Source organism: Mytilus edulis, chromosome 9 (genome assembly GCF_963676685.1).
Source record: "Mytilus edulis chromosome 9, xbMytEdul2.2, whole genome shotgun sequence".
Lineage (NCBI taxonomy): Eukaryota > Metazoa > Mollusca > Bivalvia > Mytilida > Mytilidae > Mytilus > Mytilus edulis.
This window is the reverse complement of record NC_092352.1, coordinates 24,808,706-24,827,082: the sequence shown is the minus strand read 5'-3', so window position 1 is coordinate 24,827,082 and position 18,377 is coordinate 24,808,706. Positions and strand designations below refer to the sequence as shown.

General features: G+C 32.7%; 1 protein-coding gene across 2 annotated transcripts; it reads left to right on the top strand.

Moving 5' to 3' along the window:
• Positions 1–467: 467 nt before the first annotated feature.
• LOC139487875 (uncharacterized) lies at positions 468–13,462 on the top strand. Of its 2 annotated transcripts, XR_011655895.1 has the most exons (3): positions 468–563; positions 4,038–9,907; positions 11,801–13,462. XR_011655895.1 is itself a non-coding variant. In XM_071273041.1 (2 exons), the coding sequence occupies exon 2, from the start codon at positions 4,046–4,048 to the stop codon at positions 5,540–5,542; it is 1,497 nt and encodes a 498-aa protein (XP_071129142.1). In that variant the 5' UTR covers positions 468–563; positions 4,038–4,045; the 3' UTR covers positions 5,543–9,908. The 2 variants fall into 2 exon arrangements, 1 of the variants encoding a protein (XP_071129142.1); XM_071273041.1 differs by lacking the exon at positions 11,801–13,462 and having other exon boundaries at positions 4,038–9,908.
• The last annotated feature ends 4,915 nt before the right edge of the window (positions 13,463–18,377 follow it).

Genomic DNA, 18,377 nt, shown 5'->3' with positions numbered 1-18,377 from the left:
ATACTACTGTTGCCTTTATTTGGCAGTTTTTGCTGTTTTGTACAAAATATAAGAAGTTGAAACTTAAGTGAGAATACGTAAGACAAAATTTAAAAATATAAATACTTATATCCAGCAGTCGTGTGTCTTTTAAATATCTGAAGGATGTTTTTTGGTAGATGAATGAATATAGCTTTTGATTTTCGATAAAATAAAAAACAAGAACCTAACATCATCTTGCATTGCATGTTCGTTGAATTGTACCCAAGTTGGATAAACAACTAGAATTAAACAACCGAAGTAAGTAGTTATAATGACACAACACCTTTGCAGCAATTTGAAAATTTAATAAAAAAATATACTACAGCAGAAAAGTTCGATTAAGGAAACTGATAAACACGATGATGAGTCATAGTCAAATTAGTTTTCTCCGGGGTTTAAGTGATGTCGCGACAATCTATTAATATAAGGAATATATATAAATATATGTCAATAGAACTTGTCGATATAAAGGTCAACTATCCATATTACGAATGTGTCGCATCGTTCTGAATACATCGAAAGAATATTCAACACTACCAACAGTAAGTAAACAAAGACAATAAGACATTAAGCATTACATTGTTAACAAACTAAGTTTACAAAGAATATGTATTAGTTCATTTTTGATAACGTTGAAATATCATTGGTTTTTGATTAGACGTTGACAATATGTCATGATCAAATTTAAAATAAAATCAATTACTTCTGCTTGGAAAAATATTTTAAATAAATGAATTACTAATACTAGGAAGTAATTCTAATCAAGCTATATATGTAACTGCTTTTTATGCAAAAAGGTAAGAAATTAAACACAAATCTATGTATCTACTTTTCAATTGTAATCTATTAAAGTCAATAGTGTTGTGTCGATTACCAAGGCCGAATATTTGTTGTCAAAAGAAATTTATTAATAGATGACATCTTTTTTAAAGTGTAAACAAGCATAACGTTGCTGGTAGGTTAAGTTCAAAACCTTTGTGCACTTATTTGATATTATTTAAATGTTTAATTTGGATGGTTATAATACAGCATAGCGCCATAAATGAGTCAATATTTTTAATGGATGCTAAAAATAACAAAAATGTTGAATAAACTTTGAATATAAACTAACCTCACAAAACAAGCTTTATACTTTTAATATTTTGTTATGCCACCCTTCTGAACTAGAACTTGTCTGCAACGACGTAGGAGGCTTGAATAAAGTTCCTAAAAATATAAAGTAATGGCACTTCTAACCAGGCACGCAGTAATTCAGGTCTTAAGATAAAGTCTATTTTCTTATTTTATTCTTCATCAGAAGCCAAACATTTTCGATTGGGCTCACATCTGGTAATTGTGCAGGCCAGGTAAGTTGCGGTATCTGGTTTTGCCTTTTTCATTCTTCTACAACCCTTGACCGATGACAGGGTGCATTATCATCTTGAAAAAGATAAGGTTCATTGACAAAATATTTGGTTACAACTTGCCATAAAGTATCGTCCAGTGTTTCTATATACTTGACAGAGTTCGTATTACCATTTATCATAGCTAAAGTACCAACTCCATAATATGTTATACATCCCCAGACCATAATTTTAAAATTGATGGACGGTCGCTGTGCAACATTTACCAAACACTCGGGTCTCCAAATTTCATTTGTCTTCCTCCAAACTTTAAGTGTTTCGTCAGGTTTGATCACCATCATCATCTCATCTGTAAATATGACTTTTTTCCACTGATTGTTCACAGTCCAATGAAGTTTACTCCTACAATAAACCACTCTTTTTTTTTTTTTTTTACAATCCTGATTTTCTTCCGAACAGATCGTCTGGTGTACCCTAATTCATGCAATTTTCGTTGAACAGCTCGTTAGACACTTTAGCAGGTGTGCGAGTGTTAAATTCCTTGGTGATATACTTTAGGGTTGAACGGCGAGACGTTTTCACAATCCGTGACAGAGTGTTTTCTGCCCGTTTGGTGACAGTTTTTCTCCTTCCGCTTCGTGGAACATTTTCGGTATTACCACGCATCCGCCAACGCTTCAAAAGCCTGGAAATTGGGGATTTAGCTATTCCTAAGGTTTTTGAACAGTGCTTGGTCGATGACCACTTTCAATTAAACTTATGATAGCCGTTTTGGTGTCATCTGACAATTCTTTTCCGTGCTTCGCCATTTTTGTTGATATCAACGATGGCTAAACTTCGCTACGATTCCGGTTAAAAAATCCGTATTTATAAAGTTTAGTTCGAGAAATTCCCTTTGAACACATGTTATTGATTTTACGTTACACAATATCGATAATGACGTTCTTAAAAGTCAGACAACGAAAATCATCACCCATCGCCATTAAAAAAGTTGACTCATTTAGGGCACTATGATGTAGGTTATATACTCCATTAGATTTATTTTTTTTAATATGCACTCTGCGCGTAGGCTGGGATAGCATTCTTCAGTTACTTTCGTTACCAAAAGCTAAATATTTCGCTAAACAATATTTAAACAGTTGCCATAGATGATAAAAGAGAACCTTCATAGTCATTTTGTTTAAGGAGTTGAACCCTAAAGTAATCATAACAACATAAAATTTTAGTTGAAAAAAAACCGAATATAATGTTTGTTTAACTCACCAAATACCGAAGTATTGGGCGTCTGGGGAATAATACAGTCAGTTCTGTTTGGGTGCATTTCGTTTCGAACGGTAGAACCAGCCCATATCGACGCGTATGTTCATGCATGAACATAACTGATTTTCTGAAAATTCGATTTTAAAAAAAAATTCAAATTATTCTAAACACTTAAGTGTTCTCCCTCCAGAGATAAAGAGCCAAAATTGGCTCATAATTTCTTCTTCAAATTTTTTGTTGTTGATTGTTTTCAACTTCATTACTGATGTATGCTTCCAACTGTTATATTCGAGATCCAATGATGATTTTTAATTAGGCGCATGCTCTTCTGACGTATTGAATTATAAGGTTAGTATTTTAATGAATTTTACTAGCAATCGCATCAATAACAATGCAATTACTTATTATCTAAAAGGTGAGCAAAACTATTCTGCATTTGTTTGCTAAAATACTGAACTCCGAGGAAAATTCAAAAAGTATAATCCATATATGTATTACTGTCAGTAGAACATCAAGGTATATATCATATACTTAAAACATTTGGCAACGATTTTGTTTGTTTCAACTTGTAGGACTAGATGTTTTCCAGTGATATATGTATCTGTTGTAGCCTTTTTGGTACCCTTTTGCAATTAAACATGTTTTATTATAATATTTTGCATCAAAGACCTCGCTAACCAAAATTAATTTAATTTATATCCAGAAGTTATATATAATGGCTTGGGTTTTCTTTGAATATGTACTTTAAATATCATACACATTTTAGATAAATAATCAAATTAGGTTTTTGAAAATGTGGCTTTCATTTAATCTGGAGGCGATTTTAACTTCGTTATCTGTTGTACCACAATAATGTAAGACCCTCAAAGTACACATGGCTGTTATACATCAGTAGAGAGTTGACATGCCTTTTGAATATATTACAGTTTACTGGATATTGTTAAAACTGTCAAAAAAGAAATAGTTCTATTTTGTTTTCGTCTTACAAAAGAGGGGCAAAAGATACCAGAGGGACAGTCAAACGCACATTGAAAAATAAATTGAAAATTGCATAACTAAAAAAATTTAAAAAAACCAAGACAAACAAGTAATAGTACACAAGACACAACATAGAAAACTAAAGGCTAAGCAACACGAACCCCACCAAAACTGTGGGTGATCTCAGGTGCTCCGGAAGGGTAAGCAGATCCTACTCCACATGAGGCACCCGTCGTGTTGCTCAAGTTATTACAAATCCGGAAAGTTACCCCAATGAGCAGGCTGCAAACACATTTTACGGTTGATTGTTAGTTGTCTTACTAGTATTTATTTTCATTGTCAAATAATGAATTCTTATCCAGTGAGAAAAAACAAAGAAATTAACAAATGATTCAAAAGGTAGTCCTACTTTTAGCCACATAATTTATTTTACAGCAAGTGAAATGAATCAGCTATGCAATATTTTGCGTGCTACATTCATCGTTCCGTTTTCTGCTGGTTTGATAAAGGAACGACGGAATGGAGGATTTTCGATACATGACGGCAGTATTGCAGGGATAGTTCTACTGACCACAGCTATGATCATCATATTTGAAACAATAGTTGTACTACCAGTGCATCAGTCTAGATTGTTGATGATAGGACTTGCAGGTCTGGCGTTGATCTGTCTAGTGATGTGCAGTGTTGCAGCTCGATGCCGTTCTAATTGGGTCGAAGTAAAAACTGTAAAACCTAGCGATAAAATGAAACTGAAGTTTCTGTGGTTGTTTTGTATCGGGAATATTATATATCAAGCATTGCAACTAGCGATGCATCTCGTTTGCAAGGTATACGATCTACAAGTCACACTATTTTGGGCGTTCACCTGGGCATTTCAGATATGTCAAACCGTTTTCATACACTATTTTTCTAGATTTGAATTCGCTAATGTTTTGTGTTTGTATTACGGTTTATTGGTGTTATTTGTGACAAATATTTCAATGTGGTCACAGCAAACTTTCTATACATATAGAATTAATCATGATATAAATATTAGCAATCTCATTAATACCACAGTCTCAAATTGTTTATACGTTGATGGACTCTCTGAGGCAGTAGAATATTTGACTCCGTATCTGCAACCGGTATTACTAGAATACTCTCTTCTAAGTCTGATATTTCTTTCCGAAATGTGGCCTAAGAAAAAGGTTGAATTTGAGAGACTCAACATTTTTCTTTCAACAGACGCAGATGATGAAAATCAAACATTATTGATACAAAATGATGACATGGAGAGTGAACAACATCCACTGCTGCCGCGCTGTAGTGTCTGGCATAAAAATTCAGTACGTGTCCTCGTGATTGGTTTACTGTACAACTTTTCATTTCTGCTATTACAATGTATTTACATATATGGACCCAGGGAACAAATGACAGATTACAGGACATATTCGAACATTCTCTTCTTTTGTGCTAACTTTGTTCGAACGCCACTCATAATCAAGTGTTTCTATGCAATGAACGGACAATTATGGCCAAAACAGGAAACTTATAGTGGGATGAGCCTAGATCAGTTTGTTATAATAACAAGTTCTTTTGCAACTTGTGGATATTATATTTCAGATTGTTTCAGAGTTGTATACCCAAATTCAAAACCATTAGAAGTCCTGTTTCGAATCAATGCTGTCCTCCGTATTTTTGCTACACTTTTTCAAACGTTATTCATTTTGCAAATGAAACACTACAAAAAGATAGGAAACCAAAAGCCGTTTTGTTCAGTTCAAAATACTTTTTTGTTTGTGTCCTTGGTAAATCTTGGAATATGGATGTCTTACACTTTTGTTAATCCCAGATATCGTTTGATACAATCTAGTTTTGTATTGGAAAGTTTTTGGTTTCCATTTGTAATATTCTATCATTTCGAATGTTTTGTCGCATTTTACAAGTTTTTTCGAGCGTGAAGGAAATTTCGTATGATTTTTAAATGACAACAAACGTACATGCATTGAACATTGTCATGTCATTATTATATTACCAAATTCTATGTTAATTGTATGCATTCATTTCGTAGTTTGTTTCTTTACAGTTTAAATGACACAACGCAATAAATCTATTACTATTAATACAAAATGTATTACAATAAGTAAGGATGTCACATGAAATGTGAATATAAATTCATAGAACATATACTTTCTGGCATTTTATATTAATACTTTCAATTTTATTCCGGTCCCACCAATAAAATGATCACAAAGAAACTATAACTAGATGAATTACCAGGGTTTGTCTGTAGTGACTTTTTTACTTCGTTTCATTGGTAAGTGCGCTCGATAGTTCCACCCTTTAACGTATTACCCCATTTTAACCGTCTTTCTACCTTAAACATACGGAAATGATTGAAGCAGTTTAATTGAAATTACATTTTCATTGCACATATCGGTGATTTATTTTCTGCATTTATATCGAGTTTTGGCTAAAATATGAATCTTTGAAAATCACCTCTTTGTGGTTTTTATATTTTCGTTATATTTGTGTATATACTTTTTTTGTAAGTTAATACCATTTTTTGTTTTTCTTTTATTCTGTTTCATTTTCGTTCTTGTTCTTTTGTTTGTTTGTTTGTCTTATTTTGTTTATGTTTTTGTCTTGATATTAGTTTGATTCACTGTCTCAAATACAGGTCATGTCTAAGGCATTTTGATTGTTCCGATATTTGTTATAAATTGTAAATACACTTGTACATAACACAAACTAGTCATCATCATTATAATATTTCATTATTGTTGATCATTATCCTTGGCTATATTTACATATAAGTGTGATCTTTTATGAAATTAAAGTTCAGTTTTTGGCAATTAAACCAATAAGAAAACAAGATAGGGTAGTGCTTCTCAGTTCTATACAAAAGCAATGATAAGGAATCAATTAAATGACAGAAATTTAGAAACAATTATGATGTCATTCTGAAAAATATAGCTATAATTAAACATCTTCTGAAAGTTTTACTGCATCTGATAAATACATGACAGTTATAATTCGCCATTGTATTAATGATCATTAGTCTTTCTGTTTTTTCATAAATTCATATTTATCTTGATGACACAGTTTGAATGCTTTTTTCTTATGATTACAATATGGAAGAAATAAAAGAAGTGTGAGATATCACATCCATGTGTCTGTTAGTCTTTATCCATTGTTCGCTTGTCGCAGTTGGGATGAGACAATTTCTGTTTTATCAAAAATATTGCCTTTTTAAACTAGAGAAAATATGACTTTATTTATCACTTCTATGTAAATCAGATGAAACCTCCAATATCGTCGGAGCTTACGCCCCTTAGATATAAGAAGCTTTCAACTAAAAATCATCAAATTATTATTCTTTGAACTGCATGTAGTCTATGGTTGCTTGAAGATATTTAAATTTCAAATCTTTAACTTTAATTATTTTTAGCCGGATTTTTAAAGGAAGATCGGTTATTGATTGGGGGATGTACGACAGGCGGGTGGGGCGGGTGGACATTCGTTTGCCTGCCAAACAGTGTCCGTCTATTAACATGAAAACGCTATTTCGAAAACTAATAAATTTGGAGATGTTGCTTCGACATGTTCGACGAAATGTAGTTCAATTTCAATTTCGTGACTTTAGCTGTTCTCGTTATTGAGTTGTAGAATTTTCATCGGAAGAAGTGATCAAGTAATATGATTTATTTATAATTTAGAGCTATTTCCCTTTGAACATAAATTGTGTAAATAATAAGCATATTTGTAGATAGACTATACATTATTTTATCTGTTTTATTAATGCAATAATGTAACTTTTAATTTGATTCTGAACTACAATGTATTAAACATTATGTTCAAACAGTTCAAACAGTTCAGGACAAATTACTTTGCTTGAAATAAGGCACACAACTATAAGCCTGGGGCCTGGTTTTTGAAAGTATCTTATGACTTAGACATGTCTTATGATGGTCTTAGGACATGTCATAGACGTAAGATATGTTTTCGAAAGTGTTCCGATTTGTCATAACTTTTGTCGTAAACTTAAGACCCCTGGCGGCATGACTTATGATGGTCATATGATTGTCAACTTAAATTTTAATTACTTCTCATGTATAATTTCATGTTCATTGCAATAAAAATATTAGTTGTGTTTCTCAGCTAGCTAAATAGTACAGTTTTTTTTCCTCAACTACGTTAATTAAAATTTGAATCTCCTGCGACATACAATTTGGATTTTCTTTTTCTAACTCATGGTTTTGTATAATAAATATACATATTATTTCGTTCCTAGTATATTTAAAATAGTACTGTATTAACGTATGTGCATGGGCATTTCGTTAAGCGGGTACTCGATGTACCGAATCTAAAAATTATTCACAGTTAAATAACAATGCATTTATGATAATACACGAAAGCGAAGTTCAAGATTTATTATATATTACAAACTAAATTTAAACAAATTATCAACTCATATTTCAATTCCTTTTTGTATAAAATTTCATGTTCATTAACATGAAATAAATAAAATATTCGTAAATATTAAGAATGGTAATAATTAATATGTTCATAACTTTCATTTTCATTTTTATATTTATCACTTTTTAATCATTATTTAGAATAATTGAACATAATGTTCACTTACGACAGACATAAGAGCGTCATAGCTCATCCTATGAGAGAAATTTATGTATTACTGAAAAGTTATTACACCAGGGTTTTCGATATCACAAACTAGTCAAAACATTTACTAAATATTATCATCGGTATAAGGACATCATTCGTAAATATAGCTCAACATGCAGACTTCTTATACGTTCAGGTATTTCACATCCAATTTTTTATGGAAATATTCTTTATAAAGCACAAAGGTGTCAGTATTCACCTCAAAAACTAACAAAACCTTTGAATAGACTTATTAAGAAGGGATATAGTTACGATACTGTTGTCAGGTCATTAAAGATTGCATATTTTGGCGTTAATATTGATTCACTTATAGGGTCTTTGCATCGGAACTAAACACATTTATTCAAAAACCAGTTGTTGGCATGACACGGGTTATGTTCTTCTCATATATGTTATGATGGTATGATACTAAACCCCTAACGGGAAGGATTGTGCCTGATGTTCATATGATGAAATCATAATCTTTCAGTCAGTTTAATTGAAGTCTGGAGCTGGTATGTCAGTTAACTGCTAGTAGTCTGTTGTTATTTATGTATTATTGTCATTTTGTTTATTTTCTTTGGTTACATCTTCTGACATCAGACTCGGACTTCTCTTGAACTGAATTTTAATGTGCGTATTGTTATGCGTTTACTTTTCTACATTGGCTAGAGGTATAGGGGAGGGTTGAGATCTCACAAACATGTTTAACCCCGCCGCATTTTTGCGCCTGTCCCAAGTCAGGAGCCTCTGGCCTTTGTTAGTCTTGTATTATTTTAATTTTAGTTTCTTGTGTACAATTTGGAAATTAGTATGGCGTTCATTATCACTGAACTAGTATATATTTGTTTAGGGGCCAGTTGAAGGACGCCTCCGGGTGCGGGAATTTCTCGCTACATTGAAGACCTGTTGGTGACCTTCTGCTGTTGTTTTTTTCTATGGTCGGGTTGTTGTCTCTTTGGCACATTCCCCATTTCCATTCTCAATTTTATGACATATCATATGATAGTCATAAGATGATCATAAAATATGTCCTGTCCTAAGATATATCTTATGACATATCTTATGATACTTTCGGAAACCAGGCCCCTGCTTCCTTTGATAGCTAATTATATAAGTTTGGGTAAGAAGTTATCCTACTAAACACCTTGACTTGAATATTTGGGACACAACTTATAAAACGGTAACTAGAGCGTTTCGATTCGAATATATTGGTGTGACATCAAGACGTTACTGACAATTTAATAAAATAGCTGATTAGCTGTTAAATATGATACACCAATGTTTTATTGATATGTTGGGGAAATAAAAACAGAAACACACGTGGTGGAAGAAGAGGTTAATAATCAGACAAAAAATGAACATATCTTTTCACTGAAAAGTAAAAGAAATCAACAACTCTACTTTATTTAATAAACGACAGTTTTGCACATTGCACGTATTTTTTAAAAGTCCTCGTGAGTAAAAATTATTAAAAACTTCCTGTTTCGATTAATTCACAAGGAAACAATATAGATAATGATGACTGAAGATCAAAATACAAACGAAAATTCCCGTGAATCACAATAAAACAGGCGAAGAATACTCATCGCTTAACGTACTTTTCTACAAAAATATCAATAGAGATTATACAGAACTAGACTATAAAGTCGACACAAAAGGTAGGAACTTTAAAGTATCATATTATCTTGATGCGTTATATTATACGAAAAATAAATTATAATTGTATTTCCTGTTTATTGTAATGATCTCTATTTTGTATCTGTTTATATCAAAAGTGTCTAAACATGGTTTATCTAACAAAGGAAGTGAAGATTAATGTTCCGGTTCAATCCACTTACATTTACCATGGTGCTATTTTTGTAATGACAAAGGTTGCGAACTGTATTTTATACATGGCTGCTAAATGAGCTTGTCTTAAGAAAAAGAGGGGCGAAAGATACCAGAGGGACAGTCTAATTCATTAGTCGAAAATAAACTGACAACGCCATGGCCAAAAAATAAAAAGACAAACAGACAAATAATAGTACAGAAAACACAACATAAAAAACTAAAGATTAAACAACACGAACCCCACCAAAAACTGAGAGTGATCCCGGGTGCTCCGGAGGAGTAAGCAGATCCTGCTCTACATGTAGCACCCGTCGTGTTGTTCATGTTATTACAAATCCGATAAATAGTATTTCGGTAGGTCACATAAGAAGTGAAAAGGGAACACAAGGAACATATCAGATATCGTCTGTGAAACTGTAATTCCATAACGGTCAACCAACTCGTGATGTCGTCCATAAAATTTACGAAGGGGTGATTTCAACATCAATTTTTGGAACTCTAGGTTTAATAGCTTTCTTGTGAGCAGCAATCCTCTATCAGGAAATCATGATAGGGAACACAAACCCAGCAATATCATATCAATTGGGAGATATATACTCCGTATCCAGGCGCTGCTTGAATGTTGCTACCGAGAAATGAAAGTAACATTTGTTCTCAATATTCACCATTTCAGAAACTATAACCTTCTGGGTATATTTTCAAAAACATACACCTGAAGAGTCCGTTTGGTGAGCAACACTCTTAAAAAATGGATATAAAAAAAGTAAAATAACAAAAATACAGAACTCCGTGGAAAATTCAAAAACGGAGAGTCCGTAATCAAATGGCAAAATCAAAAGCTTAAACACATAAAACGAACGGATATCAACTGTCATATTCCTGACTTTGTACAGGCTTTTGTATGTAGAAAATGGTGGGTTAAACCCGGTTTTATAGCTAGCTAATCCTCTGACTTGTATAGCAGTCGCGTAACATTCCATTATATTGACAACGATGTGTGAACAAAACAAAGAGTTGACATAATTCCAATCGCGTCACGTTCCTCATTTTGGTTTATAAAACAATACATGATAAAACTATCAATATTCATTTTAAATCTAAAATAGTTATCAAAGGTACCAGGATTATAATTCAGTACGTCAGACGCGCGTTTCGTGTACATAAGACTCGTCAGTGAAGCTCAGATCAAAATTGTTATAAAGCCAAACAAGTACAAAGTTGAAGAGCATTGAGGACCCAAAATTCCTAAAGGTAATCTATTCCTTGGATAAAAAAATCCTTAATTTTTCAAAAAATTCAAAGTTTTGTAAAAGGAAATTTATTAAATAAAGACCATAGAATTGATATTCATATCAACACCGAAGTGCTGACTACTGGGCTGGTGATACCCTCGGTGAATTTGAATTACACTTACTATTTCGAATAATTTCACAACCTGCCAATTCCATGGCCATAATAACATACTAGATACAATGATGTTGTGAAACGCATATTTTGATTATTTTACTCCAAACGATGCATATATGTAAATGGAAGAAAAGAGCAGAATAATCAAAACTATTATCATTTCAAGTTTTTCTTGTATGATTATAGCATTTTGATTAGTCAGATCAGGTAAGCATGGTTGGTATTCTTGATCAATTCCAAATGACTGATATCAGCTCATTTGAACATATGTAATAACTGTCCTATAAATTAAGTGCTGTGACTATCTATTTCAGGAAAACAAATGATTGACACCGTTCAATGGTCACCTCAATAACTAAATAATCGTTTTATAAGATCAACTTCCATCTTACGACGACAGCATCAAAATGAGACAAAATTTGAAGAAAATCCTGCATGCTGCATTTGTTATGCCATGGACAACTGGTTTGATAAAAGAATATCGTAACGGTGGTTTTTCAAAACATGACGGCAGCATTGCTGGAGTAGTTATTTTGACAACAATTATTATCATGATATTTGAACTTATGGTTTTCTTCCCTAAAACCACTTCTCGAATAGTCATGACTGTTTTGTTGATCATTGCAATATTCACCTTGATTTCAATGAGCCTTTCAGCTTGCAAGAATAAACACTGGACAATGCCAAGAAGGTCAAAAGGTAGTCACAGTTTGAAATTGAAATTCCTTTGGCTATTTTGTGTAGCCAATATTACGTTCGAAGTAGTGAAATTTGCAATTTATAGCAAATGTGACCAACTTCCAGATGTTCTACTGTTTTACATTTCGACTTGGATATTTCAAATTTTGCAAACATTCTTCCTTCATTACTTTTCCAAATTCATATTCAATAATGTGCTGTGCCTTTATTATGGATTTCTTGTTCTGGTTGTCACAAATTTTTCACTGTGGACTCATCGAACTATATTTACATATCATGAAGCCAAATCATTTTTAAACATCAGTGACATCAGTGGAAATGTATGTAATGATACAAAATCTTTTGTTCCGATGGAGAAGTTTAAACCATTTTTAGATCCAGTGTCTTTAGAGTATTGTCTTTTGTGTGTAATACTCCTATCTGAGATGTGGCCGAGAGCAAAATATCCCGAACATCAAAGTCGACAACTGCAGGAGTCCTCTTCAAAGGAAGAAACAGAAGAACATCAGTGGTTATTACGTTGCAATAGCAATGTTCCGACTAGAACAGTTTGGAATAGAAAATCAATTATAGTTTTGTTTATTGGTGTCTTGTATATGATTGTATTTCTTGTTATTCAGACATTGTTTCTTAACATTGATCAACTGAGAAAGAATTACTTGCACGTAGCGTTCGCGTTTTATGTTTGTGGAAATTTCATTCGGATACCGCTTACCATAAAATGTTTTTACGCATTTTCTGCACAACTCCGTCCTAAATCAAATGTTCAAACGGTCACGGATATGAAACATGTAATTATCTTAGTTAGTTCAATGGCTACATGTGGATATATTATAGCAGAATGTGTAGAGAATCTACGCCACGGTGAGGTAAAAATCATACTTAATGCCATTTTCCGTGTGATTGGCACTGTTATGCAAACGTCATTTATTTTGCAAATGAAACAGTACAAACGAGTAGACAGAACAAACACTATTACGTCTATACAAAATACATTTTTATTCATGTGCTGCATAAACTTCAGTTTCTGGTTTTCATACACCTTTATGTCACCACAGTATACTGTCAGATTGCAAAGACACTTTTTTGAAATTACCAGCTGGTTAAAAATTAAACATTTCTGGTTCCCTTTTATTATATTTTACCACTTCGAGTGTTTTATCTCATTTTATGACTTCTTTAGAAAATGACATTGTTGCTATGAAATTCTGACTATTGATGATAAGTTTCTTCATATTGTTCTTCTCTCATTTCAATAAAAGTTAAAATTTTATGTCTTCATATCGTATTGTATATTTCGTTCTCAAATTCTGTTATATCAACCCGTTTCACACTTTTCCTGTTGAAAATATAGTGTATTAAATGTTGAAACATTTACAGTTTAATCGAATCAAATTGAAATACCACTACATGACCTATACTTTACCGTTGTCATCCATACAAAGGAGTAGACAGGACAAATTCTATGATAAAGTCTGTTCAGAATACATTTTTATTTATGTTCTGCGTGAACTTCCGCTTTTTCGTTTTCTTACAACTTTATATCACTACAGTAGACTGTCATATTACATAGACGTTTTTATAATTGTCATTCAGCTAAAAAAACTAAAAATTTCTAGTACCTTTTATTATATTTCACCAATTTGAGTCTTTTACTCAAACTTCACCCGCGTATGTGATATTCTAAAGCCTACAGCTGATTGTACTCAGACTTTTTCGCACGTCATCGGTTTCTCGACAAACATTAATGAGTCAGAATTTTGTTGAAGAACGTCCTGTTATATTTCCTTATAAAGTTTGTCGTCAAATACCAAGAATTATTTAGTATCTACTTCACAATTAATACAGGATTTTCTTGGGTATTAGATTCTAGGTGTTTACGTGGTATAGTTATACTTATTTATCGAGTTTTTTCCCTATATTTGGCTTTGTACTATTATGTCCTTTTTGCTGGTTTGACTCAGACTCAGTGTTTATGCATCTTGCTATCAGGTTGTTGGCAATGGGCGTTCCTGGAGCGAATGATGTACTGAGGATTCGTTGTTATCCGTTGGATGCCAATTTTTGTGGCTTTCGTGGGTAATGGTGAACCACGAAATTCAATTATTCAACGAATAACAAATTTTCTGTAGGCATGCATGCAGACTCTGGCAAAACCACGAAATTTAATATCCACGAACCTGCAAGTTTTCCTTAATCCACGAAAATTGGTACCCACGAAAATAAATGAATGCACAATATATGCATAAAATTGAGAAACGAAATGAGGAATGTGTCAAAGGGACAACAACCCGACCATAGAGCAGACAACAGCCGAAGGCCACCACTGGGTCTTCAATGCAGCGAGAAACTCCCGCACCCGTAAGTGCCCCTCATCTGGCCCCTTAAAAAATATGTATACTAGTACAGGGATAATGGACGTCATACTAAACTCTGAATTATACACAAGAAACTAAAATTAAAAATCATACAAGACTAACAAAGGCCAGAGGCTCCTGACTTGGGACAGGCGCAAAATTTCGGCGGGGTTAAACATGTTTATGAGATCTCAACCCTCCCCTATACCTCTAGCCAATGTAGAAAAGTAAACGCATAACAATACGCACATTAAAACTCAGTTCAAAAGAAGTCCGAGTCCGATGTCAGAAGATGTAACAAAAGAAAATAAATAAAATGACATAATACATAATTAACAACAGACTACTAGCAGTTAACTGACATGCCAGCTGCAGACCTCAATTAAACTGATGGAAAGATTATGTCTTCATCATATGAATATCAGGCACAATCCCTCCCGTTAGGGGTTTAGTATCATACTATTATAAAATATATGAGAAGAACATAACACGTGTCATGCCAACAACTGTTTTTTTAAATAAATGTGTTTAGTTCAGATGCAAAGACCCTATAAGTGAATCAATATTAACGCCAAAATATGCAATCTTTAATGACCTGACAACAGTATCGTAACTATATCCCTTCTTAATAAGTCTGTTTAAAGGTGTTGTAAGCTTTTGAGGTGAATACTGACATTTTTGTGCTTTGTAAAGAATATTACCATAAAAGATTGGATGTGAAAAACCTGAACTTATAAGATGTCTGCATGTTGAGTTATATTTACGAATTTTTCCTTATACCGATGATAAAATTTAGTAAATGTTTTGACTAGTTTGTGATATCGAAAACCCTGGTAATATTATAAATTAATAATTTTTCAGTAATACATAAATTTCTCTCGCTAAAATCTAATACGTTGTTACATACACGAACGAATCGTACGAGAGATATAAACACCATAAGATGGTGACAAGGGAACGTCACCATCTAAAAATGGATAATTAACGATAGGAAATGAAAAATCATCTCTTTTATCATAAACTTTTGTATTAAGCTTCCTGTTAATGATATAGATATCAAGATCGAGGAAAGGGCAGTGGGAATTGTTAGTATTAGCTTTATTTAAAGTAAGTTCAACAGGATTAATTTCTTTAGTATACATACTGAAGTCGTCATTATTGAGTGCCAATATATCCAAATATCTAAAAGTGTTGTTAAATTTTTGTATCAAATGTTGTTTCGATGGGTCTTTGTTAATTTTAGTCATAAATTGCAACTCATAACAATACAAAAACAGATCCGCAATAAGTGGTGCACAGTAAGTCCCCATTGCAATTCCAATAACTTGACGATATACGGAATCTCCAAAGCGAACAAAAATGTTATCAAGTAAAAATTCAAGCGCATATATAGTATCAAAGCATGGCCAATTGACATAGTTCTTTTGCTTATTGCTACTAAAAAATGACCTAAAAGAGTTTGAACATATATACTCGCATTCTGACTTTTTAAATGTCCAGTTAATTAGGGATGTGAACTTTTCTTAATAAGAATATGAGGCAAAGTGATATATAGGGTAGAAAAATCAAAACTTTGAACAGATTAAAAATCATCAATATATGCATGCAATTTATCAAGTACTTTCAACGAGTTTTTAACACTCCAAAAGTAATTAATTCCACTATTTTCAAAGGCCTTATTTGAACAATTTATTATCAGGTTTTTTATTGTACCAAGTGTACAGTAAGTAGAATATACAATTTAGTAGTGGAACAATGGCTTGAAGATGAAATAAATCTATATGTGTAAGGTTTTTTGTGTAGCTTCAGAAGCCAGTACATTGTATTTGCTTCTGCTTGTAAAGAAGTAGCTAAATGTTTGTGTTTGTAAAAGATGTCATTTTCTGAAAATGAAGTCAGTTGGAATGTTGGTGAATTCGTGATTTCCTTTTGCAGAACCTCAATATAAAATTTACGTCAAACAATAATGATATTATTAGCAGCTTTATCAGCCGGTTTATTTGAAATCTAAAATCAAATTTTGTTGTTTTGTTTTTGTTTTTTATTTGTTGCTGGATCACTGAAAAGAGTCGAAATACCTAAAGTGAACTCATTCGGCTTGGCTTCTCAATGGAGATTATAATATGTCGTAGTGATACATATATCACTGTATAACACATCCTTCAATATAATCATGCATGATGTACAATTACCGACATCATATACGTGTTGAAGTGTGCTACAACTATATACTAAGCTGACGAGGAACAGCATCCTTCGACCAAAGAGAACTTGATTTTAAACTTAAGTAAGCCGATGGGTCTTAGGGCATATGATAGAGTATATTAGGTAGTGTTGGTGTTCTTACTAGCTGTTTTCACATCCAACTTGAAGTACGATAAAATTGATGGTTCTAGCTTTCACTAAGATAGTCGGTCTGAGTTCAATACGAAACAAATTATATGTATTTATTTTTATATGTGTATGTGGATATCATATTTCTGAGAAAGAAAATCTGACAGGCCTAAACAAGATGCTAGTAGTCCTTTATTAAGTAGAACGCCCCTTGGACAATTATAATAAAAAAAAATCATTGTTGAAAAGACAACTGCTACCATTTTGAGCACGAGTATTCTATGAATTATTTTATATTTTTAGTTTTGAATTCATTCATGTATGTGGTGTTGGGAAGCACAATAGTATACATTGAAATGGCAACAGCTTTCATTTTGGTGGTTTGAAAACAAAGACGCACCATGGAGGTCACTAGATTTGAAAAAAAATATGAATGAATATTTTTTTTTTTAAATATTTTATTTTCAATCGTATTTAAAATTTATGTATTTATTGCTATGATTTGTGTTTGAAACTGTTTGTCTGTTATCGCTTTTCACGTTTTGCCATGTCATTGCGTGTCGCCGACATATGAGTTTAAATATCCCTCTTGGTATCTTTAATCTCAGTCTAAATTAGCAAACAAGCTTAGTGATATCTTAGTTATCAATATTTAAGGTCATTATCAAAGATGGAAAGGTCAATGTTACATCTTAATATAACTGATTATACAAACATAATTAAAGTTGATCGGCAATCTGATCAAAAATTATATCTGTTGTCAAACCATAAAAGACTCCACAGAGTATTCTCTGACATAACTAGAAGGTTCGAACATCACTACAGAAACCTTCAAGGGTGCACTCACTCATCTCTCTCTAAAATAGAAAACAGGGTTAGAAATATTTCAGTTGTGAATGTTTAATAGATATAAAAAATATAAAATCACAAAATACTGAACTCTGAGGAAAATTCAAAAAAGAAAGTCCCTTATCAAATGGCAAAATCAAAAGCTCAAACCCATCAAACGAATGGATAACAACTGTCATATTCCTGACTTAGTACATATATTTGTTATGTAAAAAATGGAGGATTACACCTGGTTTTTTAAGCATACTAAACCTCTCACTTGTATGACAATCGCTTCAAATTCCAAGAAATTTTAGTATGATTGAGACAACTCTCCATCTAAGACCCAATTTGTAAAAAGTATTAGCAAGCGTGGATGAGTATGTTTACATCCATACACTATAATATTGAATTAACATATATAATAAACATATGAATAAAAAAAAAAGATGTGGTATAATTGCCAATGAGACAACTTTCCACAAGAGACCAAATGATACAGAAATTAACAACTATAGGTCACCCTACAGCCTTCAATAATGGACAAATAAAATTGAGAATGGAAATGGGGAATGTGCCAAAGAGACAACAACCCGACCATAGAAAAAAACAACAGCAGAAGGTCACCAACAGGTCTTCAATGTAGCGAGAAAATCCCGCCCCCGGAGGCGTC